Here is a 26644-nt window from a genome sequence, read left to right as displayed (position 1 = left end):
TCTGTCTGAAGAAGTTGAGGGACATAATATTCACTTCTGTGAAGATGCTGCTAGAATTGCTAAACCTCACGTTAGAGACAAACATAGGCCTGTTATTTCTGTTAAGATAGGAGATCATTGTTATCATGGCTTATGTGACGTGGGTGCTAGTGTTAGTGCAATACCTCAATCCTTATACGATGAAATCAAAGATGAGATTGCACCTGTTGAGATAGAACCTATTGATGTCACTATTCAGCTTGCCAATAGAGATACTATCTGCCATGTGGGAATTGTTAGGGATGTTGAAGTCTTGTGTGGTAAAACGAAGTATGCTGCTGATTTCCTCGTTCTTGCTACTGCACAAGATAGCTTTTGTCCCATCATATTAGGCAGACCTTTCCTCAATACCGTCAATGCTCATATTGATTGTGAGAAGCAAACTGTCACTATTGGCTTTGAAGGTGTGTCACATGAGTTCAATTTCTCCAAGTTTGGTAGACAACCTCATGAAAAGGAGTTGCCTAGTAGGGATGAAACTATTGCCTTAGCTTCTATTGCCGTGCCTCCTACTGATCCCTTAGAGCAATACTTGCTTGAGCATGAAAATGATATGCATATGGATGAAAGGGATGAGATAGATAGAGTTGTCTTAGAACAATATCCTATCCTTAAGAATAACTTGCCGGTTGAACTGCTTGAGGATCCACCCCCACCAAAGGGTGATCCTGTGTTCGAGCTTAAACAGTTGCCTGATACTCTTAAGTATGCCTATCTTGATGAAAAGGAGATATACCCTGTTATTATTAGTGATAGCCTCTCAAAGCATGAAGAAAAGAAGTTAGTAAAAACTCTGAGGAAGCACCGTGCTGCTATTGGATATACTCTTGATGATATTAAGGGCATTAGTCCCACTCTGTGCCAGCACAAGATTAAAACCGATCCTGATTTCAAACCAGTTGCTGATCATCAAAGGAGATTGAATCCTAAGATGAAAGAAGTAGTAAGAAAAGAAATACTAAAGCTCCTGGAAGCGGGTATTATCTATCCTGTTGCTCATAGCGGTTGGTTGAGTCTGGTGCATTGCGTCCCTAAGAAGGGAGGCATTACCGTTGTCACTAATGATAAGGATAAATTGATCCCACAGAGGATTATTACTGGCTATAGGATGGTGATCGATTTTAGGAAACTGAATAAATCCACTAGGAAAGATCATTACCCTTTGCCTTTTATCGACCAAATGCTAGAAAGACTGTCCAAACACACACACTTCTGCTTTCTAGACGGTTATTCTGGTTTCTCCCAAATACCAGTTGCACAATCTGATCAGGAGAAAACCACTTTCACCTGTCCTTTCGGTACCTTTGCTTATAGATGTATGCCTTTTGGCTTATGTAATGCACCTGCCACCTTTCAAAGATGTATGATGGCTATATTCTCTGACTTTTGTGAAAAGATTGTCGAGGTTTTCATGGATGACTTCTCCATTTACGGGTCTTCCTTTGATGATTGCCTCAGCAACCTTGATCGAGTCTTGCAGAGATGTAAAGACACCAATCTTGTCTTGAACTGGGAGAAGTGCCACTTTATGGTTAATGAAGGCATCGTCTTAGGACATAAAATTTCTAAAAGAGGTATTGAAGTCGATAAGGCTAAGATTAATGCAATCGAGAAAATGCCATACCCCACAGATATCAAAGGTATAAGAAGTTTCCTTAGTCATGCTGGTTTCTATAGAAGGTTCATCAAAGACTTCTCTAAGATTTCTAGGCCTCTTACCAATCTCTTGCAAAAGGATATTCCTTTTGTTTTTGACGATGATTGTGAGGAAGCCTTCGAAATACTTAAGAGGGCTTTGATAACTGCACCTATTGTTCAACCACCTGATTGGAACTTGCCTTTTGAGATCATGTGTGATGCTAGTGATTATGCTGTTGGTGTTGTTATAGGGCAAAGAGTTGATAAGAAGTTGAATGTTATTCACTACGCTAGTAAAACTCTAGACAGTGCCCAGAGAAACTATGCCACTACGGAGAAGGAATTTTTAGCAGTCGTGTTTGCATGTGAAAAGTTCAGGTCTTACATAGTTGATTCCAAAGTCACTATTCACACTGATCATGCTGCTATTAAGTACCTCATGGAGAAGAAAGACGCTAAACCTAGACTTATCAGATGGGTTCTCTTGCTACAAGAATTTGATTTGCACGTTGTCGACAGAAAGGGTGTTGATAACCCAGTAGCAGATAACTTGTCTAGGTTGGAGAACATTCTTGATGACCCACAACCTATTGATGATAGCTTTCCTAATGAGCAATTGAATGTCATCAATGCTTCACGTAGTGCATGGTGGTATGCTGATTATGCAAACTATATCGTTGCCAAATATATACCACCTAGTTTCACATACCAGCAAAAGAAGAAATTATTCTTTGACTTGAGACACTACTTTTGGGATGATCCTCACCTTTATAAGGAAGGAGTAGATGGTGTTATTAGATGTTGTGTACCTGAACATGAACAGGGACATATCCTACAGAAGTGTCACTCCGAGGCCTACGGAGGACACCATGCGGGAGATAGAACTGCACACAAGGTATTGCAATCAGGTTTCTATTAGCCCACTCTCTTCAAGGATGCCCGTAAGTTTGTCTTGTCTTGTGACGAATGTCAAAGAATAGGTAATATTAGCAAACGTCGGGAAATGCCTATGAACTATTCACTTGTCATTGAACCATTTGATGTATGGGGCTTTGATTATATGGGACCTTTTCCAAAATCCAATGGGTATACTCAGATCTTAGTTGTTGTTGATTACGTCACTAAGTGGGTAGAAGTTATCCCCACCAGTAGTGATGATCACAACACCTCTATCAAGATGCTGAAAGAAGTTATCTTCCCTAGATTTGGAGTCCCTAGATATCTAATGACCGACGGTGTGCTTTCCTTAAAACGCTCGCTAAGTACGATGTCAACCATAGAATTGCGTCTCCCTATCACCCTCAGTCCAGTGGTCAAGTAGAGCTAATCAATAGAGAGATTAAACTGATTCTGCAAAAGACTCTCAACAGGTCTAGAAAGAATTGGTCTAAGAAGCTCGATGATGCACTGTGGGCTTATAGAACTGCCTATAAGAACCCCATGGGCATGTCTCCGTACAAAATGGTGTATGGGAAAGCATGTCATTTACCTCTTGAGCTAGAGCATAAAACTTATTGGGCAATCAAAGAGCTCAACTTTGATTTCAAACTTGCCGGTGAGAAGAGGTTATTTGATATTTGCTCGCTTGATGAGTGGAGAACTCGGCATATGAGAATGCCAAGCTGTTCAAAGAGAAGGTTAAGAGGTGGCATGATAAGAGGATAGAAAAGTGTGAGTTCAATGTAGGTGATTATGTCTTGCTATATAACTCTCGTTTAAGATTCTTTGCAGGCAAGCTTCTCTCTAAATGGGAAGGTCCCTATGTTGTTGAGGAAGTATATCGTTCCGGTGCTATCAAGATCAACAACACGAAAGGTAATTGTCCGAGAGTGGTAAATGGGCAGAGAATCAAGCATTATCTCTCAGGTACTCCCATAAATGTTGAAAGCAACATTATCAATACCATAACTCCGGAAGAATACCTAAGGGATATCTATCAGCATATTTCAGACTCCGAAAACGAAGAGGTATGTGATTCGGTAACAAAACAGAGTCCAAAACTTTTCCAGTAGGAAATTTTCTCTGTTTTGGAATATTTGAAAAAATACAAAAATTGGAAGTAGTCCAGAAAGTGTGCGAGGAGGCGACAAGCCTGCATGGCGCGGGCCCACCCCCTGTCCACGCCGTGAGGGCTTGTGGCCACCTCGTGCGCCTCCCGGACTCCGTTTTCGTGCACGGTACTCCTTCTGGTCTCGAAAAAATCATTATATATACTTTCGTTTGGTCTGACCCCTGCATCACGCAGGTTTTCTCTGTTTCTCGTTTCGAGCCTGTTTTCTGCCGTAGATCCAGGTCAAGATGTCGTCCCAGGAATCTGTGGGGGAGAACAACCTCCATCAAATCTATGGAGAAGTTCATGCTGATCTGAAAAGGATGGAGGTCATGGAGGCTAAGGGGAGGCTACCTAAAGAAATCAAGGGCAAGGCTAAGGAGAAGGATCGGGCATGGGACGAAGTGCAATCTGTGCTCAACAAGGAAGAAGTTGAAGAAGTGGATTTCCTCCAACCTTACCTCCACCTACTGTCTCCATCTTTGATTGAACTCTTGAGGTTTTGTGAAATAACTCGTGCTCGCAATACTTGTCTCACTCGTGAAGTTGTTTTGCTGGAGAAACATATCACAGATCTCCAAAGTATAAATCAAAGACCGATGGCCCTCTTGGAATCAGAGGTTGCAACAACTTCATCACCATCACCACCAAAGGAAGATAACTGAGCATTGGTATGCGCAATCCCCTTGGCTTGTGCCAAGCTTGGGGGAGTTTCCCCGGTATCGTATCACCATCACATCTTTTGCCTTTACCTTTGTTTTAGTTTTCCTTTTCAGTTTTATTGTTCTCTAGTAGTTTAAAAGTCTTAGTGTTTTAGTTTCGAGTTTTGCTTTGTGTCACCCCCGATGTATTCTTGCTCGTGAGCCATATAATAAAGAGTGTCTTAGTTGAAGGGCTTTTCCTCTTGCCATGATCAAAAGATTGATAATAGAACAAAAGCATGAAAGATCATGTAATGATCTTATGGGAAGTGATGGCTTCACATATAAAAAGAATAAGGATTGAAACTTGTTGAGGGTAGGCAAACGTAGACCTTGGTCATGGTTGCAATTAATAGGAAGTGATAAAGAAGGAGAGGTTCACATATAAATATATCATCTCTGACACCATCTATGATTGTGAACACTCACTAAACTATTACATGCCTAGAAGTAGATGTTGGACAAGGAAGACAACATAATGAATTGTGTTTGCTTGGCTCCGAACAATGTTATATGATTAGAGATCCCTTAGCATGTGACGATTGCTTCCACCTCATATTAGCCAAACCTCCCGCACTAAGTAGAGATACTACTTGTGCATCCATAAACCTTCAAACCAGTTTTGCCATGAGTGTCCACCATACCTACCTATGGATTGAATAAGATCCCTCAAGTAAGTTGTCATCGGTGCAAGCAATAAATATTGCTCTCTAATATGTATGTTCTATTAGTGTGTGGAAAATAAGCTTTACACGAACCTATGATGAGGAAGACAAAAAAGCGGCAGGCTGCATAATAAAGTTCTTTATCACAGGAGGCAATATAAAGTGACGTTCCTCCGCACTAAGAGGACACGCATCCAAACCTCAAAAGCGCATGACAACCTCTGCTTCCCTCTACGAAGAGCCTATCTTGTACCTTTACTTTTGGCCCTTGAAAGAGTCATGGTGATCTTCACCAATTCCTTATTTCGCCTTTATCTTGGCTACAGTCATATGCTTGGGAAAGATCTATATTCATATGTCAACTTGGAGGTAAGTATTCATGAATTATTATTGTTGACATTACCCTTGAGGTGAGCAGTTGGGAGGCAAAACGGTAAGCCCCTATCTTTCTCTGTGTCCAGCTGAAACTTTGATCTCATGAGTACCACGTGAGTTGTAGCAATTATAGAGAACGAAAGAATGATTGAGTATGTGGATTTGCTTTACAAGCTCTTATTTGACTCTTTCTGATGTTGTGATAAATTGCAATTGCTTCAATGACTAAAGGCTATCGGTTGTTACTTCTCGGTAAGGTTCTTGATCCATGCTTTACTTTGTGAAGAAATTATCACTTTAGCATGAGAGATTATATGTTGGTATTGCTGTTCCGATCTTGATCATGATGCATGCATGTTCGTATCTTGTTTTGTCGACACCTCTCTCCCTAAACATGTGGACATATTTATTGAGCTAGGTTTTCGCTTGAGTACAAGCGAGGTCTAAGCTTGGGGGAGTTGATACGTCCATTTTGCATCATGTTTTCATGTTGATATTTATCGCTTCTTCGGCTGTTATTTAACTTCACAGTACAATTGTTATGCCTTTTCTCTCTTATTTTGCAAGGTTTACATGAAGAGGGAGAATGCCGGCAACTATAATTCTGGCCTGAAAGTAGAGCAAAGTTGAGATACCTATTCTGCGCAACTCCAAACGGCGTAAAAATCAACGAGGATTTTTTTCCCGATTTATCAAAAATACTGGGCCGAAGAAGTGCCATAGGGGCACCAGGGGGTGCCCACAAGCCTGCACGGCGCGGCCACCCCCCCCCCCCCAGGCCGCGCCATGAGGGCTTGTAGGTAGCCCACTGGCCCACTGGCCCCCCTCTTTTGCTATATGAAGGATTTCGTCCAGGAAAAAATCAAGGAGGATCTTTTTCATGGTTTCGCCGCCGCCACGAGGCGGAACTTGAGCAGAACCAATCTAGAGCTCCGGCAGGACGATCCTGCCGGGTAAACTTCCCTCCCAGAGGGGGAAATCGTCGCCATCGTCATCACCAACACTCCTCTCATCGGAGGGGACTCGTCCATCAACATCTTCATCAGCACCATCTCATCTCCAAACCCTAATTCATCACTTGTAACCAATCTCCGTCTCGCGACTCCGATTGGTACTTGTAAGGTTGCTAGTATTGTTGATTACTCTTTGTAGTTGATGCTAGTTGGATTATTTGGTGGAAGAGTTTATGTTCAGATCCTTGATGCTACTCATTACCTCTCTGGTCATGAATATGATTATGCTTTGTGAGTAGTTACTTTTGTTCCTGAGGACATGGGATAAGTCATGCTATAAGTAGTCATGTGAATTTGGTATTCGTTCGGTATTTTGATATGTTGTATGTTGTTTTTCCTCTAATGGTGTTATGTGAACGTCGACTACATAACACTTCACCATTATTTGTGCCTAGAGGAAGGCATTGGGAAGTAGTAAGTAGATGATGGGTTGCTAGAGTGACAGAAGCTTAAACCCTAGTTTATGTGTTTGCTTCGTAAGGGGCTGATTTCAATCCACTAGTTTAATGCTATGGTTAGACTTTGTCTTAATTCTTCTTTCGTAGTTGCGGATGCTTGCGAGAGGGGTTAATCATAAGTGGGATGCTTGTCCAAGTAAGGGCAGTACCCAAGCGCCGGTCCACCCACATATCAAACTATCAAAGTAACGAACGTGAATCATATGAACATGATGAAACTAGCATGACAGAAATTCCCGTGTGTCCTCGGGAGCGTTCCTCCTATAAGACTTTGTCCAGGCTTGTCCCTTGCTACAAAAGGGATTGGGCCACTTTGCTGCACCGTTGCTACTTTTGTTAGTTGTTGCTTGGTGCGAATCATCTCACCACACAATCACTTGTTACCGACAATTTCAATGCTTGCAGATATTTCCTTGCTGAAAACCACTTGTCAAATCCTTCTGCTCCTCGTTGGGTTCGACACTCTTACTTATCGAAAGGACTACGATTGATCCCCTATACTTGTGGGTCATCAGTAGCTAGAGTTTCACTATCCTCTGCTCAAGACAGCATGTCACTTGCAGTTAGCCTCGTAATTTTTTAAGAAAAAATATTTTCTCCCTTAAGGACTTCTACTAGGTTTGTTCATGTAGTATGTTATTTGTTTGAATCTTGTCCAGACTCTCACGAAACTAAACTATTAGTAGAATTCAGATTTGAGTTTCACTCTCCTAATTTTGAAACAAAATGTGTAGCTGTAAAAGGTAAGTATTTATTTGTAGGTACTCCCCTACAACTTTCTTTTGAAGCAAATGAGATGCATGGATTTCCATACCTCGACGGAGCGGCGTAGGGCGGCGTCGGGCGGAGACGGGCGGCGTTAGCGGGGCGGCGGCAGGCGGAGACGAGCGGCATCGGGCGGTGATACGTCCATTTTGCATCATGCTTTCATGTTGATATTTATCGCTTTTGGGGCTGTTATTTCACTTCACGGTACAATACTTATGCCTTTTCTCTCTTATTTTGCAAGGTTTACATGAAGAGGGAGAATGCCGGCAGCTGGAATTCTGGCCTGAAAAAGAAGCAAGTTTGATATGCCTATTCTACGCAACTCCAAAAGCCGTGAAAATCAACGTGGAATTTTTTGGGAATATATAAAAAATATTGGGCGAAAGAAGTACCAGAGGGGCGCCACCTGGAGGCCACAAGCCTGCCAGGCCCGGCCTACCCCCCTGGCCGGGGCTGGGGGGCTTGTGGGCCCCCTGTTGCCCCTCCGGCGCTCATCTTTTGCTATATGAAGGGTTTTGTCCGGAAAAAAAAATCAGAAGGGAGCTTTTCGGAGGTTTCGCCGCCGCCATGAGGCGGAACTTGAGCAGAACCAATCTAGAGCTCCGGAAGGACGATCCTGTCGGGGAAACTTCCCTCCCGGAGGGGGAAATCGTCGCCATCGTCATCACCAACACTCCTCTCGTCGGAGGGGACTCGTCACCATCAACATCTTCATGAGCACCATCTCATCTCCAAACCCTATTTCATCACTTGTAACCAATCTCCGTCTCACGACTCCGATTGGTACGTGTAAGGTTGCTAGTAGTGTTGATTACTCCTTGTAGTTGATGCTAGTTGGATTATTTGGTGGAAGAGTTTATGTTCAGATCCTTGATGCTACTCATTACCTCTCTGGTCATGAACATGATTATGCTTTGGGAGTAGTTACTTTTGTTCCTGAGGACATGGGATAAGTCATGCTAATAGTAGTCATGTGAATTTGGTATTCGTTCAATATTTTGATGTGTTGTATGTCGTTTTTCCTCTAGTGGTGTTATGTGAACGTCGACTACATAACACTTCACCATTATTTGGGCCTAGAGGAAGGCATTGGGAAGTAGTAAGTAGATGATGGGTTGCTAGAGTGACAGAAGCTTAAACCCTAGTTTATGCGTTGCTTCGTAAGGGGCTGATTTCGATCCACTAGTTTAATGCTATGGTTAGACTTTGTCTTAATTCTTCTTTCGTAGTTGCGGATGCATGCGAGAGGGGTTAATCATAAGTGGGATGCTTGTCCAAGTAAGGGCAGTACCCAAGCGTCGGTCCACCCACATATCAAACTATCAAAGTAACGAACGCGAATCATATGAACATGATGAAACTAGCATGACAGAAATTCCGTGTGTCCTCGGGAGTGTTTTTCCTCCTATAAGACTTTGTCCAGGCTTGTCCCTTGCTACAAAAGGGATTGGTCCACTTTGCTGCACCGTTGCTACTTTTGTTACTTGTTGCTTGCTGCGAATCATCTCACCACACAATCACTTGTTACCGACAATTTCAGTGCTTGCAGATATTTCCTTGCTGAAAACCACTTGTCAGATCCTTCTGCTCCTCGTTGGGTTCGACACTCTTACTTATCAAAAGGAGTACGATTGATCCCCTATACTTGTGGGTCATCAGGCGGCATCGAGCAAAGACAGTCGGCGTCGGGCGGAGACGGGGACGCGTGAGGCGGCGGCGGGGGGATCGAGAGGACCACGGGCTGATGGAGTTGGGGATAGAGATTAACAACAAAAGGTAAATTTTTACTACGTCGGGCTGTTAAAACCGACTAGTGCTGGTGTGGGTCTAATGGGCCTGAATGCACAACGTCGGGCCTAATGTGCAACCTCAGCACTAAGATAATAACTATGACATACTAATTTAGCCCACTCCAGCACTATTTGAAAATATAGTGCTGGCATTGGTGAGAAATGGCGCGCCAGCAACGTAAGTTGTGGCTAGCAATTTCTGCACTAGTGAAACGAGTACGGGGCCTCATGGGTTGTGACTACACTTTCCAGAATGTATCTTCCTTTTAGGAAAGCAGATTGGTTACTAGCAATGAGCCTACGGAGGACTTTATTTAGTCTAATACTTTGGAGTTTTCCCTCCCATGCTAGTTTAAGGATTTGCATGGGTGGCGTTAAACAACACATGTACAAAGTCAAAGCAAGGTTTCACGAAACCCATTTTGGATATAGTGCTAGATCTATGCTAACGGGGGTAGGGTTGAGGTGTTTGGTCCGTGATGTCTAATCAGGAATGATAAAGTTGCAAAAGCGGTTGCCAAAACATTCGGTAAACTCTAAGTTCATTGATCTCATGACTCCCATAGAAATGAACCAGTGTTGATCAAACTAGAATGCAGGGATCCATGCAAACTAAAGGGTGGATTTGAATTTTTCCTTAACAATGTTGGCTTTAAGTTCAAAATCAAGGTTGGCGAGTGGATTGGAATCCTATTGTGAAGCCCAATATCTCTGATCCTAAACAATCCGATGATAAGCATGAAGATTCTAGAGAAGTACACAAGGAGTATTCGAAGAAGAATGCTTTGGGCGGGGCGTGGGATGATGAAGTTTTGCAAAACATTGGTATAACCGGTTCTTCTTCAACTGCGTGCCAACATACTAATCACAAGAAGCAAGGTAGTTGTGAGGACCTTATGTTTTTTCATTGAAGTAACTCATAGGTAGAATGTTTAATACTTTCAGATAGCTTCGAGATCATATTTCATGTGATCCAAGAAATAACCGAAGTGATAGAGACGAAGTTGTCCCTGTCTTTCGATGAGATAGTGGCTAGCATTTTTGGTGGGGTAGAGATTGTCATGGACATGGTGAGTTCACTTAAATTTTCAGTAATGTTGAATGGCAAGAAACTTCAGCAATTTACACCTTCACGAGGAATCCAACAGGGGGACACAGTTTCCCCATACTTGTTCTTGTTAGCAGGAGAGGGCCTTTCGTGCCTCCTAAAATCTTGGTGGTCTACTAGTAGTTGCCTCGGCAACGCCAATGAACCACTTGTTATTCGCAGATGACAACCTGCTATTTTTTCGGGCCAATATTATGGGAGAAAATGAGGTGAACCAATTTTTGGATACATATTGTAAAGCGTCGGGACAACGCATCAACCATTGCAAATCTTCCATCTGTTTTAGTCAGGAGGGTCCTAAAAATGAAAGAGCGGAGATCAAAGGTGTGTTGCAAGTACCTAATGAAACACTTAATGAGAAGTACATGGGCATGTCGTCTGATGTTGGATCTGCAAAAAAATGAAGCTTTCAAATTTTTGAAAGATAGACTTTGGAGTAAAATCCAAGGGTGGATTGAAAAAACTCTGTCTACAGCAGGAAAGAAGTTCTTGTCAAAGCGGTGGCACAAGCAATACATGTCTTCTCCATGTCCCGTTTTAAGCTTCCAAGAGGCTTATATGAGCATCTAAACATGTTGATTTGAAAGTTCTAGTAGGGCAGTAAAGAAGGACGCCGGAAACCTCGTTGGGTCTCCTGGAAGGACATGACACAACCAAAAGCAATGGGTGGACTGGGGTTTAAAGATTTTGAGCTATTTAACTTGTCCATGCTAGCGAAGCAAGGATGGCGGATATTGCAACAACCCGACTCTCTGAGTGCACGCATCTTGAAGAGTGTCTACTTACCCACAACTTCGATTTTGCCTGCAAATGTTGGGAACCGTCCAAGTCAAATATGGAGGGCAATAATGGAGGGAATGGAAGGGCTAAAGCTCGGGCTAATCAGGTGCATTGGCAACGTCACCGACACAAATGTTTGGGCAGAAAACTGGATTCCTACGGACGAGATGATGCGCCCATACAGAAGCAAGGTGCTGAATCCGCTGGTGAGGGTTTCAGATTTTATTGATACAACTTCAGCTACATGGAATAGACAAAAGATCAAGGAGGTGTTCCTGCCCATTGACATCCCATCGATCCTATCTATCCCGTTGTGCACCAGGAACATCAATGACTACTGGTTCTGTAACTTTGAGAGGAATGGCAAGTTCTCCGTCCGTTCGGCTTACAGGATGCTTGTAGCGACTCGCCAACACAGAGAGGCCTCGCCGAATGGCACTTTGGGACCGTCAATCTCAAGCACTCATGCACACTCGTGGAAATCTCTATGGAACACAAAGATACCGGCTAAGGTTTGTATGTTTTTGTGGTGGCTTTCCAAACTTTCACTCCCTACGAAGGACGTGAGAGCACACCACAATATGACAACCTCCAATGCTTGTGAACTCTGTGGCACCCGAGATTCATGGAGGCACTCCCTTTTTGAGTGTTCAATGTCCATGTGTGTTTGGGCCCTAGATCAGGGAGACTTTGTGGATCGCATCATATCTAATACAGAGACAAATCCAAAGCAGTGGAACTTCACATTGATGGATACATTATCACATGCCGACTTTATCTGTCTGGCGATGGCACTATGGGTTGTTTGGTCAGCACGAAGGAAGGCCATTCTTGAGAGATCTTTTCACAGTCTACATGCGACCAACACCTTCATTGTTGGATTCATTGCAGAGCTAGAGTTGCTTAACCCGAGTGATCGGGCTTCTACTCAAGTTGAGCAGCGGGTTGGTGTTGTTCAAGTAGCCAAGAAAAGGTGAACTGCGCCACCAGTGGGACATGCCAAAATTCATGTGGATGGAGGTGTACTAAGATCCAAGGGAGGCTCGGCGGCTGCTGTATGCCAAGACGAACTCGGGGACTATCTTGGCAGCTCTTCGTTGGTGGTTGCGGGTGTTCTAGATCCTTCCACGTTGGAAGTTTTAGCATGCAGAGAAGCTCTGGCCCTGGCAAAAGATCTTCTACTACAGAATTTCACCATCTCATCAGACTCCAAGCACGTAGTGGAAGACATTGCCGAGGGGAGTCAAGGTCGTTACAGGTCTATCATCACGGAGGTTAAACTTCGAGCATCAGTTTTTAATTGTAGTATTATTTTTGAAAGCCGAAATGTTAACGGCAAAGCACGTGATTTAGCTAGGTACTCTTGTTCTCTTGGTCCAGGGCACCACATTTGGTTGGCTCACTCCCATGACCCAAATTGTATCCACCCCGTGTGGACTATGATTAGTAAAGCTTAGCTTTCCCCTAAAAAAAGGCTAAACGGTTGTGCATGTGGCATGTGGCACGCCAAGGGTGGTGCTCGCTAGCGGGGCGTTTAGTTTTCGATCAACTATGTATTTTTTTTTTAGCAATTCATTTGCCAAAAAAGGTCAGAATAGCCCAAAACAACCAAAAGGACCAAAAGCACGCGGGCCAACCAGAAAATCACAAATTTAAAGTATGTTCATGTTTCAAAAGTTGTTCGCAATTCGGAAAATGTTTACAGTTCCAAATTTTCTTCACAATTAAAAAAAGTTCATAATTTTACAATTTTGATCATGAATTTGAAATTTCTTCATATTTGAAAATTTGTTCACAATACGAAAAATATTCACAATTTTATACTTTTATTCACGAATTTGAAATTTGTTCATGTTTCAAAAATTGTTCACGAAAGAAAATCGCGGTTTCAAAATTTGTTCACAATTTGAAAAATGTTCATAATTTTATAATTTGTTCACAAATCGCAGTTTCAAAATTTGTTTACAATTTCAAAAAATCTTTTCAGTTTCAACAAAAATCACAATTTAAAAAATGTTGATAATTTTATAATTTTGTTCAGAAATTCCAAAATAAATAACTTCAAAATTTGTTTGCTTATTTTCCAAAAATGTTCGCTAATTGGAAAAGTTTATAATTTCACAATATGTTTGCATTTTCTTTCACGAACTAAAAAGTTCAAGGATTTCCAAAAATATCCACTTTTAAAAAATTGTTCATACATACAGAAAATACTCAAGTTTCAAAATATGTTTGCATTTTAAAACTTTGTTCAGAAACTAAAATGAATGCTCTGGAACTTCAATAAATGTTCGTATTTTCGAAATTTGTACACAAATTAAATAACTCTTCACGTTTTCAAAAATTGTTCAACGATAAAAAAAATTTCAAGGTGAATTTAAATATTTTTTTACTTTTGTAATAATTGTTCATATTTTGAAAAAAGGTCACATTTTTACTTTTGTTCTTGTTTTTTCCAAAAATGTTCACAAAAAGTTTCTTTTGGAAATTTCACAAACTGGTTTTGAAGTTTTGTGGCCGCTGTTTGTTTCTTTTAAGTATCATTTTTTTTATCTCGCAAAGCAGAGCCACTGTAAATGGTCTGGCCCAGGTTGCTGCAGTTAGCGGCATATAGGATGTCCCGAAAAACGAAACTGCACGCCGTGATGCGCAGGAGCGGATGATAAGATGGGCTTGCGTTGTGCACTGCAAGGCGGGGCGTTTGATGTGCATCCGACAACAATAGGATCGCTCGAATCCGTTACTGAAATGAGGTGGTTCAGAAAATATCTTTTTTTTGTCTAAGTTATCATTTCTCGCATAGATTTCTACTAGCAAAAGGACCCGTGCGTTGCAACGGGATAAAAACAATTATAATCTTCAATAATGCTGATCATATTATGTCTTTAAAATTTTAGAACATTTCTTGAAATGCATGAACATTTTTTGAATTAGCAAACATTTTTTTCAATTGCACTCAAAAAATAACACACAAACTTTTTTCCAAAATCATGGACTTTTATTGTTTTCACCAACATTGTTCTCAAATTATCAACAGTTTTTTGAATATGCGAATATTTTTACAAAAATCCTGAGCATTTTTTGAATTCACAAACATTTTATATTTTCTTCAAACTTTTATTTTCAAATTCCCAATTTTATAAATTGCAAAAGTTTTTCAAAGTTCTAAATTATTTAAACTAAAAAATGGAACAAAAAATGAAAATAAAAAATGAGACTAAAAACAGAGGCACGAACCGTTTTTAAGATTTTTACATGGACTTTTTTTTTAAATCATTGACTTTTTATTTTATGGACATTTTCTCAAAGTTTAAATATTTTTTTATATGCAAACATTTTTCAAAACTCCTGAGTAGTTTTTGAATTCTAAAAAAAAATATTTTTTTGAATATTTTATTTCGAAATTCTCAGTTTCTTAAGATTGAGAAAAGTTGTTTGAAGTTCTAAATTATTTAAAGTAGAAAAATAAAATAGAACTGAAAAGAAAAATAAGAAAACTAAACTAAAAAAACAGGCGCCCACGCATGGCCTGGCCCACACAGGTGTGCTGCATCTTTTTTCAACGCTCAGAGCGTAATAAAGGAGGTGCCTACATGGGCCGGCCCAGTCAGGAGATTTTCCTGTTTGAAACGTTTTTTATGACTTATAGGTGCCATTGGTGGATAATTTTAGTCAACTTTAAGGGTAATTTGGATGACGTACAGAAGAAGCAGTATTTGCTTTATTAGTAGGTAAGATAATATTTATTTATTTTTGGAATCATTAATGTATGCTGGAGGCAACAACAATAACAAAAAGGAAACTATTCACACCTCTGCCAAGCAGGCCATCCATGGGCCCTTAGCCCGATAACAACAGACGGGCCATCCATAACCAAGCGGCTCAAGAATCTCCTGACTCAACAACACGGCGGCGCAGCGCGGCGGATGATCCATGGCGCAGCCCGTGCCCACGAACTCCCGCGGAGCCGGAGACCCCGTGACCGGCGGGGATCGTAGCGAGGGAGTGTTCGTGTAGAAATCCCTCTGTTTTATTGTTTGGAGGAAGAAATCCCTCTGTTGTATTTTAGTCCGGTTCATTCATGTCGCGAGTTCCCGGAACTAGCAGAGGTTTCGGAAGTTCCTCCGTGTGTTAGTCGGATGGATTCATTCATGTCGCGGGTTGCCCAAATATTTCTAACTTTACCCTCTGGGAACTACAGGTTTGGGAGGGAGTGTTCTACTATCCATTCATTTTTTTCTGAGACAAGTTGTGTTTTTTACAATTCAGGCACGAGGAGGAGCATCTTGCTGAACCTGCATCATCATCTGCACAAACCCTGCAACCACCGTCCTTGAAGGAGTCGCCCGGCGCTTCCTCGGCGTCGGAGGAATCGTGTGTCGCTGCCACTTCCTCCTCCATTTTGCACTCAGAGGCAGTGGCTCTGGCTCCTGGCTCACCTATCTTGTCCCGTCTACCGCGTGACTGGGGGCTCCAATTTTACATCAGGGTGGATCTTTCAGGATCTTTCCACACGTATCCTCGTTTGGACGGGCCATTCAAGAGCTTACAGGAAGCCGACGATGCTATTGACCGCCATCTTCGTCACCGCCGGCTCACCAAAATGTAAGGTTTCTCGACTTCGTTCTAGGTTTTCTCTGGTTTTTACTTTTTACCTCCCTTCTTTCGTGCTCGTACACATGCAAATATGCAATCGATTGTATTCAAACAGAGATATTACATGCTTCTATGATGTAGGCCACATAAGATAATCACATTTGTTAAGGAATATAATATAATGAATGACCCTACAGAAAAGCTCACAAGTTGATTGTACGAGAATACCAGGACGGATTAGTTTTTGAAATTTCATTAACAGAGCTTCTTCTTTTTTGTACTGTCACCTGTCAGTGAGAGAGCTGTTGTTGGTGCTTTATGTGTCAGGTTGGTTGCCTGTGCATAGCTGAAAATTAGCAAAGTGCACTTTTGTACAATTGGTTAGCTTTGAGTCAAACCCACTCAAAGCGTTCTTATATTTCTTTACAGGGAATACTAAACAACAATGATGACAGACAGGAAGTTAAGTTACATTAACTAGTCAAAACTTTGTGGTAAGAGCTCGCTGAGTAAGGTATAGGGATGCCTTTCATTTAGGCACAACTAAGTTTATTGATTCAGAGCTTATAGGCATGTAAATAATCTATTTCTGCTTTTTTTTGTGGGTGCCATGAGTTATATTAAAGCTAACTTGAGAGCTATTTGATCCCTATTCAAGAGAGTTCCATGGAAACTAGTTCACCTGATAACAATGGCAGAGTACTTAACACAAATAGTATGACTTGTTTTTTTTCCAGTACTGCCGAAATGCAATATACCAACCCTACACTACAATGCTCTGATCTAAACTAGGTGCCCGGAGCAAGGCAGCGTTTCTCGGCTGGATAAGGTGGTGCAACAATGTCTTTACTGGCCCGATGGCAGAAGGAAGAAGCGTTCTAAATCGCATGTGGTTGAGCAAAGCCATAACCGAATGTGCTTATTGGCTAAAGCTTTAGTAGACAAGCATAACGAGAATCGCAACCTTTTCGGGGTCTGCTCACTTTCCCTCTCTACTTCATTTTCCTGTCCTGCTACCAGGGTTGCTCTATATATTTTCGCTCATGTAATAATGGCTCATCTGAGCCATGCTTCTTGTTTTAGGATCTTGCACATGAGCTCAAAGACGTTGTGCAGTATCAATCAGTTTGTGAGAACCGTGTGTGGTACTATCATCTCAATATCATGACAAGAGCTGAAGGAGCTGATGGTTTCTCCCATGGCATAGACAATCTGTTCTTCGCGGAGGTCAAACGTGTGCGACAGGGACAACAAGAGGAATTGGTGGTCAGCTGTTTCTGCATGCTCAAACCGACTGATAACGGTATTCTATATATACTCATATCTGAAACTAAGAATTGGTTAGTGCAGTTTGTGGGTGGTTAAACTTGGAGTTGCATTTATAACATCTCAAACGGGTCCATTCGCTCTTGCTTCTACTTGTTTGTTACTTGCCAGTTAACTCTCTCCTTGTGTTAATATAAAGGTTGCTGCTATGGTTGTACCAACAATGGATCTCCTGATATGAAGCACCCCAGCAGCACTGATAAATACACTGCTGGTCACTTGAACGCATATCTGCCATTTGGATGCCGTACGGAGTTTAGCGACTCCGATGATGAGGTATGATATGGTTTATTTCGTGGCGAGCCTAACATTATTTTTGTTGCTCCAATTGCTAACTAGATGCGTTTATTGCCCCCCCCCCCCCCCCTTCTACAGGAGGAAGCTGAGGCTAAGCTGAGAGATATGTATGAGGTACGGCATGTCTTGCGCTGCATTCTGCCATTTGTAGCATCAACTCTGGTTCTATATACTTATCAAAATTTGCATGTTCGTGTATCTGTTTTCTTCAGGGCCTTGATGAGCCAGACTTTCTGGAGAAGCTCTTCACATTCCCCACTTATGTAACTCTGAGGAAAGATAGGAAGGGAACCTGAAGCTGAAAGACCAGACTCGAGGGCGTTAGGGCAAAATGGCATTGCACATTTTATTTATCTTCTCGTGGTTCAGTTATAATAATGTTGTAAGGCCCCCTTCAATGTTTAAGAGTTTGAGGATGCCCTCATTTAAATGAGCAATTTGTACAAGTAGCTTGTGCTTGCCTTTTGTTTTACACAAATCTGTTTGCAAGGAGTTGTGAATAAACTGAAGGTTCCACAGCTGTCAAATTTGAAACACGCCTCAGGTTCATATTACCAGTCCTAGCTTTTACGACACCGGTGAAATAAGTTCTGCATTACACATGTTTACCCTACTGAACTACCCGAGCAACTTGTTTTAGAGATCCCATCTCAAAAGCTTCGAGATCATTTTCCAAGAATATCTGGACCTCAGAGGTGTAATGGTGTATATAAGCAAAACTTCTAGAGATCACAAAACAACATAAATAATAACGTAATTAAAACATTTAGAAAACGCAGAATAGGTTAGGATGCCATGAATGTATGCACTGAATGTAGAAGAACATATAAGCAATATATATAATGTCGAGACTAAGGAGCTGTTCGGCAATCCTGCAGCTCTGTAAAATCTCAGGATCTGCGAAGCACCTCTTTCCCCGCTCTGTAATTTTTGACTGCTGCTCCATCAGCTCCGGGAGTGGAGTTGTGGAGCAGAGGGCCTCCGAACAGGCCTTAAATGCATACGCTTGTCTGGTTTGTCAACAACTCACCACAGTTCAGAGAAGAGAGATTATTGTGGATCAGGCTAGCAATAAGAGAATCAATACATCCCAGGAACAATCTTGGAGATGTCCATTTCATTCCATGGAACTAACAGATAGATATCTCAAACTATGTGCTCGGCAAGTGCCAGGATCTTGAGATGCTTCTTCTTCCTGAGCTCGTGGGGGACCGGACCAAAGACGCGGGTGCCAATCAGCTCGCCCTTGTTGTTCACGATGACGATCGCATTGTCGTCAAACTGGACCTCGCTGCCGTCGCTGCGCCCCTTCTTCATGGCAGCACGGACGACCACCCCGTAGACCACGTCTCCTTTCTTGACCTTGCCGCGAGGCTGCGCTTCCTTGACAGAACCGATGATCATGTCCCCGAGCCTCGCTCCTTTCTTCCCCCTAAGGGACTGTATGCACATAACCCGCTTGGCTCCCGAGTTGTCCACCACCTTGAGGTTTGTTCTCATCTGAATGAATGTTCTGATTTGCTGAAACCAGAGCAGGAACGCGCGTTAGCACCACTCTCTACTTGGAAAACATCTGTGACTAGGTAGACAAGTACCTCAAGAAAATTATGCATTGCTCACTTCAAGCAATTACCCTGTTAGTTTTGCATCATTTCAAACTCTTACCTTATGGCCCTCTTCCAGTTTACAGAAAACAGAGCAAAGAAAAATGCTTAGAGTTCAGCAAGTCATAGAGATCTAGCTTGTAACCCAATTGTAGACAATTAAGGCAACCAAAGAAAAATCCCAGATCTTGGCAGCAATAGTAACACAAGCTATTCAACGATTTAACAAACTACTTAGAGCAATACAGTAGAAGATATAAAACATTGTATGAAACTTTTGAGTGCTCAAGATAAAAGGTTAGCACATGACTTTAAACAAATCAAGCATTTGTGGTTTGAAGGAAGCAGCAATACCTGGCAGACAGCATCAGAACGAGATGGTCTTGCCACCGTTTCAATAGACGAGGTAGCGCCCCCGTACAGATTGTTTCCAAGGCTTCCCATCATAGCACGCCCAACTACATAGACCAAGAAAAGTGTTTGCATCACGTTATTTTGCTAAGCATCACAGGCCAAAAGCAACTGGTCAGATTTCAAAGGAATCCAGAGAGAAGATTTGACTAGAGATACAGGGTTCCCTGATACTCCCACCTGATCATTTTCTTACAGTGAGGACATCAGTCAGTCATTTTCTTATAGATTGTTTAAGCATTTAAGTTATAGAGTTAACCATAATCACAATCACCACATGATGACATCCCTATAAGCATTTAAGTTATACTAGTTGTTTAATCCTTTTCTTTGAGGCAAACACATAGTCTGAAGTTTGGTGTGGCCAAGGTTCAAGTAGCAGACCATTCAGACAGAGGTTTAACTAGTAGTATTTTTCTCCAAGGATTTAATAAATTAACAAACCGTGTTCTTCTCCCACCAATGCCGCCAATCACAGATTGCATTTTAGCAGTTTTGATCTTTGCAAAGTGTAATAAACCGATAACGCAAAAACATTACATGCCGTGAAGATGTGTGTTGGATCAAATTCCATATGAACAACTCTTGTCTGCTACTCCAATATCAAGTAAGTAACTGCTAGGAATGTCAAGTTTGGACTGACTAAGGTGGCTCAAGTAGCAAGACTTTGAGAAAAAGGGTCAGAAGTTTGGGTACCTGAAGAGCACTTTGACCTGAGGAACGCTGCCATTTCGTGCCGCCCTACGCCTTCCTGCAGAACAAAAATGGCTCAAAATTTACAGCAGCACCACCACGGAGCAATCCGCCTAGCACAGGACCGGTGGAACCAAATCTGGCGCGCGCGCGCAAAGGAATCGAAACGAACGGCAAGCCGGGCAAAGCTAGGGCTTCCTTACACCAGAAGGTCTCGCGCGGCCCGACGGATCTCCGCTCCTCGCTCGTGCGGTAGGAGAACGCCGCCGACGAGGAAGGAGAGCTCGGGGTGGCGGCTCCGGTGGGAAGAGGAGGAGAAGAAAACGGTGGGCTTCTGCCCGGTGTCGCGCGACCTAATCCCACGGCCCATGGCGGACGTGATCTCTGTCTGTGAAACGGTCACAGGGCCCGGCCCAACACGTCAGACGTGTAAACACTTCGGGTCTTCGGCCAACATATCTAAGCCCACGACCCGGCCCGGGCCGATCTTTTCCCCCTCCTCCGATCCTCTCTCTGTCCCCGTCTCCGGCGGACTTCAGCAGCCCCCACCTCCCGCCGGCCGCCGCAGCCGCAGCCGCCGACTCCTCTCCGCGCCGGCTCCACGCGAGCAGCCCCCCATGGCCCAGGGAAAGAAGAAGGCGGCGGCGGCGTCCAAGCCGCGCAAGCCGAAGCAGCGGGACGCAGCGGTAACGGACCACGCCCCGATCGACCGATGCGCCGCTTCCGATTGCTTGATCGATTTCCTTTGAGGATTCAGGCCGCCTCTGACCCTCGCTCTGCAGGAGAAGAAGATCGGGAAGAAGGCCGATATGTCGGAGTTCAGGGCGCAGCTCGGCTCCTTCGGGCTCAAGATAGTCGAGGTCACCGCCGACGGCAACTGCTTCTTCAGGTTCTGTTCGGGTTCTTTGCTCGTCTTTGAGAGAAAAAAGATGGCTTCTGCGGCTGTCTTTTGGGTTATATGACTACTCATCGTAGTCTGCAGGGCGATGGGCGACCAGCTCGAGGGCGACGAGGGACAGCACATGAAGTACCGGGAGATGGTTGTGCACTACATCGTGGTACATATGCAACCAAACCAACTCTTTCTCTTTGTGTGTAGAAAGTTACTAGTTGCAAATTGTAATGACAGTTAGGATTTCATGGTTGACAAATTAGGCGCGATGCTGAATCGCTGAAGGTGCACAGGCAACGACACTTTGTGATAATCCTTGTTATGTCCAACTTGTAGGAACACCGCGAGGAGTTTGAGCCCTTCATCGAGGACGAGGTGCCGTTCGATGACTACTGTGACTCCATGATGAAGGATGGGACTTGGGCTGGCAATATGGAGCTGCAGGCGGGTTCTCTTGTCACGTCAAGAAACATCTGCATCCATATGGTAATTTTCAGTACAAAATTTGCCTTTATGACCCCTATTATTTATGTCATGGAACCTTTTATGGCTAGTATAAGATTGCTATGCCACCTTTTATGTCCTTCGGTGCTATTTAATGGAGGATTTTCATGATATAACTTTTGATTAACAGTTGTATCATTGTTGTCTGTTTTACAGCTCAACTCACCGCGATGGTACATAAACAACTTCTCTGGTCGTGAAGCTAGCAATATGGTTCATCTGTAAGTTAATGTATTCTGTGATTAGGTAACTAACATATTAGTATTGCTGGTACTGGACATGGTCTCATGTACCTTCTAATTTGTGTGAATGTAGATCTTATCACCACGGTGAGCACTACAACAGTGTTAGGCTTACTGAAGATCCATGCCAAGGTCCTGCAATGCCAGTTGTTATCAAGGTTTTTTACTGTGAAAATTGTAAACAGTTCTGTTCTGTTCTGGGAAGGCAATGGACTACTGTTATCTTTGGGGACTACTGACTATGCTTTTGCTTACTGTGGTCGATTTATGTTTTTTATTGTTAAACCGCAGACAGATGCCAATGTAGCCAGCACAAGCAACAATGCTCAAACGAAAGCGAAAGACTTAAAGAAATCTTCAAACAGATCAAACTATGATGATACATCAGTTAAAATGGTCATGGCTGGAACTGGATGTTCTAGTGTTGCTGCTGTTCAACATGTATGAATTGTATAACTTCCAATATTGCACTGCATTTGTGTGCTTGATTTACGTTGATTGTTAACAGCTATTATCTTTGGATGTCACTAATAATTCTCTTGCAGGTTTTGGGTGAAATGGATGGCGATGTTGATTCTGCTATTGAGTACATGATTGCCGAGCGACTCGCGGCGACGACCTATGATGATACATCAGTTAAGCTGGTCATGGCTGGTACTGGATGTTCTAGTGTTGCTGCAGTTGAACATGTACGAATTGTATGATTAATTGCCATTATTGTATTGCATTTGTGCACTTGCTTTCTGTGATTATTAGCAATCATTATCTTTGGACATCATTAGTAATTGTCTTGCAGGTTTTGGGTCAAATGGATGGCGATGTTGATTCTGCTATTGCGTACATGATAGCCGAGCGATTTGCAATGAGTTCTGATAATGTGGACGGAGATCCTTATATGGACTATGCATGCAATGGTAAGCCTTGAACTACTCTCAAGTGACTAATAAATATGGCCTCTGTCTTCCCAACAGTGTTGCATAGTAATGCCACTATCTGACCCATCTGTGATCTTGATCTAAAACACCATATTGGACTCGGCGTGGCTTCTAGTAATTGCTATCCCCATCTTTGCCAAAGACTTAGAACTGATGACATTTACTGTATGAAAAATCTCTATTTTGATTATAACATAAGTGCGGTTTTTAGAGTGGATTCTTGTTCCAGTGTTCTTGGCTTCATGCCAAAAAATGAACAGGTTCACTTTCTGTTGTAAGCATTTCTCATTCACACCTCAAATTTCGAAAGATTTTAATACCGTAGATGATTTGTAGGTACTAGGTAGTAAGCTGATTGGTGCTGTAGCAATCTAGATGTTCTGTGCGTGTGCTTAATGTAACCATCTGCTGGTTACTATGAAGGAAACAATCCATTTCTGGGATCATTGTGAACACAATACTGTAGAAGACAGTTTGGAATGCTCAATCATTCATGCGTTTTTGCCAAATAATGGCTACTTTGCTGCTCTGCATGCACTTTTCATATGTTAGTTAACATTCATATAATTGGTATTTCTGTACTAAGAGCATCTCTAGTGGATGGTGTATATTTGAACGTGTATATCTTCATTTACACGTCCATATACACGTTGTTAAATTATACACGTCTCAGTTTTTCAGTGGAACGTGTAAATTAGGACGTGTATATTTCAAACGGCTATATTTCCAACGGCTATATTTTCAAACGGCTATATTTCCAACGGCCAATATTTCTGATCTATATAAAAAATGGCATGGCATGTTCAGAGGCCATGTGAACGAGCCCACTATGATCTTGGAAGCAGTTGCTTCACAAGATCTTTGGATTTGGCATGCTTATTTTGGTTTACCAGGGTCTCTGAATGATATAAATGTTCTTCAACGTTCTCCTGTTTTTACAAAGCTAGCCGAAGGCCACACTCCTCTAGTGAATTATAGCATCAATGGCCGTCAGTACACAATGGGGTATTATCTTGCAGATGGTATCTATCCACGCTGGGCAACATTTGTGAAGAGCATACCAGCTCCAACTAGCAGAAAGCATAAAACTTTTGCCAAGAAGCAAGAGGGGGCTAGGAAAGATGTGGAACGAGCCTTTGGAGTTCTGCAATCCCGTTTTGCCATTGTTCGTGGACCTGCTAAAGGATGGAAACGTAAAGAAATCAGTGATGTAATGAAAGCTTGTGTCATAATGTACAATATGATAGTTGAAGAGGAGCGACAAACTGGTCGACAAAGATGCACTTTTGACGCAATGGGAGAAAGAGTCACAGTCTCTCGTGCTCATGCAGAAGAACTGAGCTCCCGTCGTTGCCTCCCGTGGCTGCCTCTCCCCCCTCTGCCCAGGCCGCCGCCTCGCCCTCCTCTGCCCAGGCCGCCGCCCCGCACCCCGCCGCCGCCCCGCACCCCGCAGCGCCGCCCCGCACCCTGCCGCCCGCGGCGCCGCCCCGCACCCCGCACCCCGCAGCCGCCCCGCACCCTGCACGCGCCGCCGCCCGCAGCGCCGCCCCGCACAGCGCCGCCAGCAGCCCGCCCGCACCCCGCCCGCCCGCATGCCACGTTGGGACGACGCGAGCTCCACGAGCGTGGCTGGCTCATGTTTACTTCCACGCTTTCTACCGTCGTGGATGGGCGTGGATGATGTACACGTCGTTTTACACGAGCCGCTGGGGGTAAAATATGGCTGGAATGTTATATATTTGCTATACACCTCCATATAGAGGATCCACTAGAGATGCTCTAAGAGTTGTATGTGATAACCACTATAGACCTTTTGTGGGTACAAATTGCTAGTTTTTTGGTGAATACAAATTCTGGCAAGGTAATATATGTTTAGATTATATCTTTCAAGGGCTGTAGTGTAGACCTTGAATAAATACTAACGGAAGTGAACGTCAACACTTATAGCTTCTATCTGAAATTCTGAATTACCATCCTTGTTCAGCTAAGGTTTGGTTCTCTAAATTGATTTCAAAATGAAGGAACGAATATATGTTACAGAGCCTGATTAAGCGTTAGTAAATAGTAAGATGAAGGAAATTTTAGTAAACTAGGTATAGTAATGTCGTCCCTAGGAATCTCCCTATAAGAATTGTATGATATATTCTTTGTCGCATTGTGAAGTTCTGAATTCCTGAATTAACTAAGTCAGGAACAGTTGGATACTGACCCGTTCATTTACTGTGCATATTTCCTGGATCATCAGAGTTTGTATATCCCGTAGGAGATGAGCTTAAGCTTAGCACATCCCAGAATGAGGACCAAATGGTTGAGCACAAGGAAGAAGAAAGTTGTTCTGGTAAAGACGATGTGGCTCAGAAATCCAAAAATCCACATGCTAAGAAGGTAACCACTATGTGGACATCTCTTGATTAATGTTCCCAATGTTAAATTGCCTTAAATTCTTCAACTATGTTGAATTGAATGATAATGAGAATTACCCCTTGTTCTTTTATACAGGAGAACTCCAAAACCAAGGAGTGCTCTTGTGGATCTGCAAGGAAGCACAAGGCTTCTTGTAGTTTAGCCACGGCCGCACCGTCAAGAGAACCTCCAAAGTATGACTTCTGAATGTTCCCATCCTCTCTTAGCCTTGTAACTACATTTGAGCTTCCTTTCTTCCATGGCAAACATTCTTCTAATAATTTCTTCTAGAAAAAAAACATCACCAGTTTCCTTGCATGCTGCATGTCTGCTTTTTCTTTTTCCGACGTTTAATTGAGAGAGTGATAAAGTATAAAAAAAACTGACAATGTCCGCCTATGTTTGCTTGACGCCATCAGGAACAAGGGTGGTGGCCAAGGGAAGGGCCAGAAAGGGAAGGCGAAGCAAAAGAAGAAAGAACAAGTCCAGGCAGCACCCGTCAAAGAACACAAGTCTACAGTACCTGTACCAGACCTAGGGGCCCTGTGCATATGAACACTCATCAACGTCCATTGAGTCATAGGTTTTGAAGAGATGCCTGTGTTTGCCTTGCCATATGCCTGAACCACGAGGCGTCAACCAACGGGGTTGCGATTATTCCTCTAGCTCGAACGGTATCATCGAGCGAATGCCTGCCATTGCTGACTGACAGTTTGCTCCTGTGATCCGAGATCCTAGCAGTAGGATGTATAGGGGCGACGATGATGTCTGCAAATGGGCGGCATTCACATACGACACTGATTTCCATTGGTGAAACCTCAGTTATGATCAATGAGTATGTATTATCGTTGTTGTGATTCAGTTGTGTTCAATGCTATTCTGATACAGAAGAAAGAGGCATAAATAGGTTCTTTGATCTTCGAAAGTGTTACTCTAATCCCAAGCACAAATGCACCCACACAAATAGTAAATTCCAAAAAAAAAAACTCAAAGATTAAAAGAAAAAACAGTCCTGATATTTTTGTGGATGAACATCAACAAGTATTTTGGCATCCTGGCAAACATTTGCAACCAAAAGACATCCATAGTGGTTTGTGTAAAAACAAAATGAGCGCTCCAAATGCATGTTTTTTAGTCCCAATTTTTTAGTCAATGGATGTCTTTTCTAGATGATTTTTTACAGAATGTCTGAACACATGTTGATGTCCACCTCCCGAAAATTATATTTTAAAATGTCGTGTAGTATTTTATCGAATTTTACAGGATGTTAGAAATTATAGCATTTTGTTTAGGTGTACTTGAGCTTGGGTATATAAAGGGGAGGGATCATAAATCAGAAATCATTTTGATGGACAT

At 42.7% G+C, this 26644-nt stretch overlaps 3 protein-coding genes across 6 annotated transcripts; 2 read left to right on the top strand and 1 right to left on the bottom strand.

The window, feature by feature from the left end:
- Nucleotides 1–15222: 15222 nt before the first annotated feature.
- LOC123428426 lies at nucleotides 15223–18158 on the top strand. The gene is made up of 7 exons (XM_045112629.1): nucleotides 15223–15392; nucleotides 15655–15990; nucleotides 16774–16954; nucleotides 17065–17284; nucleotides 17447–17583; nucleotides 17683–17718; nucleotides 17817–18158. The coding sequence occupies exons 1-7, from the start codon at nucleotides 15319–15321 to the stop codon at nucleotides 17898–17900; spliced, it is 1068 nt and encodes a 355-aa protein (XP_044968564.1). The 5' UTR covers nucleotides 15223–15318; the 3' UTR covers nucleotides 17901–18158.
- Nucleotides 18159–18419: 261 nt separating this feature from the next.
- Nucleotides 18420–20655, bottom strand: LOC123428425 (50S ribosomal protein HLP, mitochondrial-like). The gene is made up of 4 exons (XM_045112628.1): nucleotides 20516–20655; nucleotides 20316–20370; nucleotides 19563–19666; nucleotides 18420–19125 (listed from the first exon to the last, which is right to left on the bottom strand). The coding sequence occupies exons 2-4, from the start codon at nucleotides 20347–20349 to the stop codon at nucleotides 18751–18753; spliced, it is 513 nt and encodes a 170-aa protein (XP_044968563.1). The 5' UTR covers nucleotides 20350–20370; nucleotides 20516–20655; the 3' UTR covers nucleotides 18420–18750.
- Nucleotides 20656–20796: 141 nt separating this feature from the next.
- LOC123428424 (OVARIAN TUMOR DOMAIN-containing deubiquitinating enzyme 7) lies at nucleotides 20797–26204 on the top strand. 4 transcript variants are annotated; one of them, XM_045112625.1, is made up of 12 exons: nucleotides 20797–20998; nucleotides 21095–21201; nucleotides 21295–21370; nucleotides 21541–21690; nucleotides 21865–21929; nucleotides 22024–22108; nucleotides 22242–22391; nucleotides 22496–22639; nucleotides 22747–22864; nucleotides 25149–25270; nucleotides 25385–25482; nucleotides 25708–26204. In XM_045112625.1, the coding sequence occupies exons 1-12, from the start codon at nucleotides 20930–20932 to the stop codon at nucleotides 25841–25843; spliced, it is 1320 nt and encodes a 439-aa protein (XP_044968560.1). In that variant the 5' UTR covers nucleotides 20797–20929; the 3' UTR covers nucleotides 25844–26204. The 4 variants fall into 4 exon arrangements, with proteins under 4 accessions (XP_044968560.1, XP_044968559.1, XP_044968561.1 ...); XM_045112624.1 differs by having other exon boundaries at nucleotides 25131–25270; XM_045112626.1 differs by lacking the exon at nucleotides 20797–20998 and having other exon boundaries at nucleotides 21119–21201; nucleotides 21288–21370; nucleotides 25131–25270.
- Nucleotides 26205–26644: the final 440 nt, after the last annotated feature.

This window comes from Hordeum vulgare, chromosome 2H, assembly GCF_904849725.1.
Source record: "Hordeum vulgare subsp. vulgare chromosome 2H, MorexV3_pseudomolecules_assembly, whole genome shotgun sequence".
Lineage (NCBI taxonomy): Eukaryota > Viridiplantae > Streptophyta > Magnoliopsida > Poales > Poaceae > Hordeum > Hordeum vulgare.
This window is presented reverse-complemented; position numbering and strand designations above follow the sequence as displayed.